The 1,753-nt window shown below is 42.9% G+C and overlaps 1 protein-coding gene across 1 annotated transcript; it reads right to left on the reverse strand.

Moving 5' to 3' along the window:
- Positions 1-182: 182 nt before the first annotated feature.
- Positions 183-1,208, reverse strand: LOC102195113 (kinesin-like protein KIF14; the record flags this gene model as incomplete). The annotated part of the gene is made up of 3 exons (XM_005755899.1): positions 1,055-1,208; positions 584-814; positions 183-370 (listed from the first exon to the last, which is right to left on the reverse strand). Coding segments are annotated over exons 1-3 (573 nt in total), but the record flags the coding sequence as incomplete, so codon positions are not given.
- Positions 1,209-1,753: the final 545 nt, after the last annotated feature.

The raw sequence follows: 1,753 nt of genomic DNA on the forward strand, positions 1-1,753 counted from the left end.
AAAAAAAAAAAAGGCTTGATTTGCCTGAACTCAAAATGGGCGGAGTGTAATGATTAGAGAATAATGATACAATCTGCATGTAGGCTGGCTTAGCCTTTTATCGTCACCAAGCAGAAACCTCAGTTTGAAACTTGTGTACTGTCACTTTAACGTGTGATACCTTTGGGTATTTTTTTTCTCACCTGAATCAACATCTGGAAGAACCCTCCCATCTTCTTGACTTGACTTTTAAGTTCCTCAGCAATCGTGTAGAGCAGACCGGAGCAGGGTTTAACACTGGCCAACCACTGCATGGTAACAAACACTGCATTCTCTATGGCTGTCGTGGCCTTCACCAACTCAGTTTGTGCCACCAAATTACCCACAAACACTGCAAAAAAGAAACCACCAAAAAGCACCACAATAAAAGTTTGTGCCCAATAAACACCAGGCCACTTTTATGAATGTGGCCTGGTCATACATGCCTTTTGGCTCAGCTCTTACCTTGGCAGAGGACGAATATCCACAAATTATTCTTCTAATCATTACCTATCCATCAGTAGCTATTGATTTACTAATGTCTATGAAGTTGACTGGAACTCACCACTATCCTGGCTGTCATCATCCAGACTGTCGTATAGGTCAGATATAGTTTGGACAGCCATGTAGACCAGGTTTAGATCTGAGATTAACCGATCTGCCATGCTCTCCTCCGACCCTGTAGAACTACGCAGACGGGCCAGTGATTGACCAACTAGCTCCTTGCAGATGCCAGGCATCCCAGGGTCTGAGATGCTGGAATGGAGGGAGGGGGATTTGGTCACACCCATTAACCCTGGGTCAGACACAGAGAAGAGTGGGTGATGATCATTTGTCACAAAAAGCAAATGTAGTCGAGTGTTTAACAGCTGTAGCACTGAATGCTGCATGCAGGTCTGAAAATTTATATTCATGTAACAATGTCGCATTTTAGAAAGACAACAAGAGGCAGCTTTTCGCCACTCAATTCCACCGACATTTGCCTTTTAAGAACACGACGTTTAATATTTTATGCATATTTACTTGTGTTTCTTACCAGCAGACTGTGAGGAGCCACTGTGGAGGCTCTGAATGGGATGCACCCGGATCTCGTAGAGACGCCCTGAGATCCTTCTGCTCTTCAGCAAACTCCTGCTTCTAAAGCCAAACCAACCAGAAACCCACTTGGTACCGCTGCCAACGTTCAACATTTATACTGACTTTTTCTTTAGACACAGGAGAATAAACTTTACTTGCAAGAGAAACCCAGAGGTGGAAAGGTCAGTAAATAGAGATGATTGTTTAGGCAAAGGTTTATTGGAGTAAAAGAGCAATATGGTGGAGCCCCAGAGCCTGTGCAGTGTTTCATTTGGCTGTGCCTAGTGGTAGTTTGGGAACACCAGGACTGCTTGACAAGAATAACCACAATGTGAGGGGGAATATATTCTGCATGTACAGCAGGTGCTGTGTGTGTGTGTGTCCTCCATACCGCTCCCAAACAAACACCTTGGCCTGACCTGCATACGAAAATTAATAAACACAAGAAATACACCAAAGAGGGGAATATTTTTGGGCAGAAAGTTTTCAGGAAAAGAGAGAAAACAGGACTGCTTAACTATCAAGAAATATGTGCCAGGTTGTAAATCACAATGTTGGAAACTGGGAGGGCTGTGAAAATAACTCAAGTATTCCAAATTTACTTGAAGTATTTACCATCACTCAACTTTCCACATACGAAAAGTAAAACATTTTTTTT

Source organism: Pundamilia nyererei, unplaced genomic scaffold (genome assembly GCF_000239375.1).
Source record: "Pundamilia nyererei isolate P.nyererei 1_Seehausen unplaced genomic scaffold, PunNye1.0 scaffold04521, whole genome shotgun sequence".
NCBI lineage: Eukaryota > Metazoa > Chordata > Actinopteri > Cichliformes > Cichlidae > Pundamilia > Pundamilia nyererei.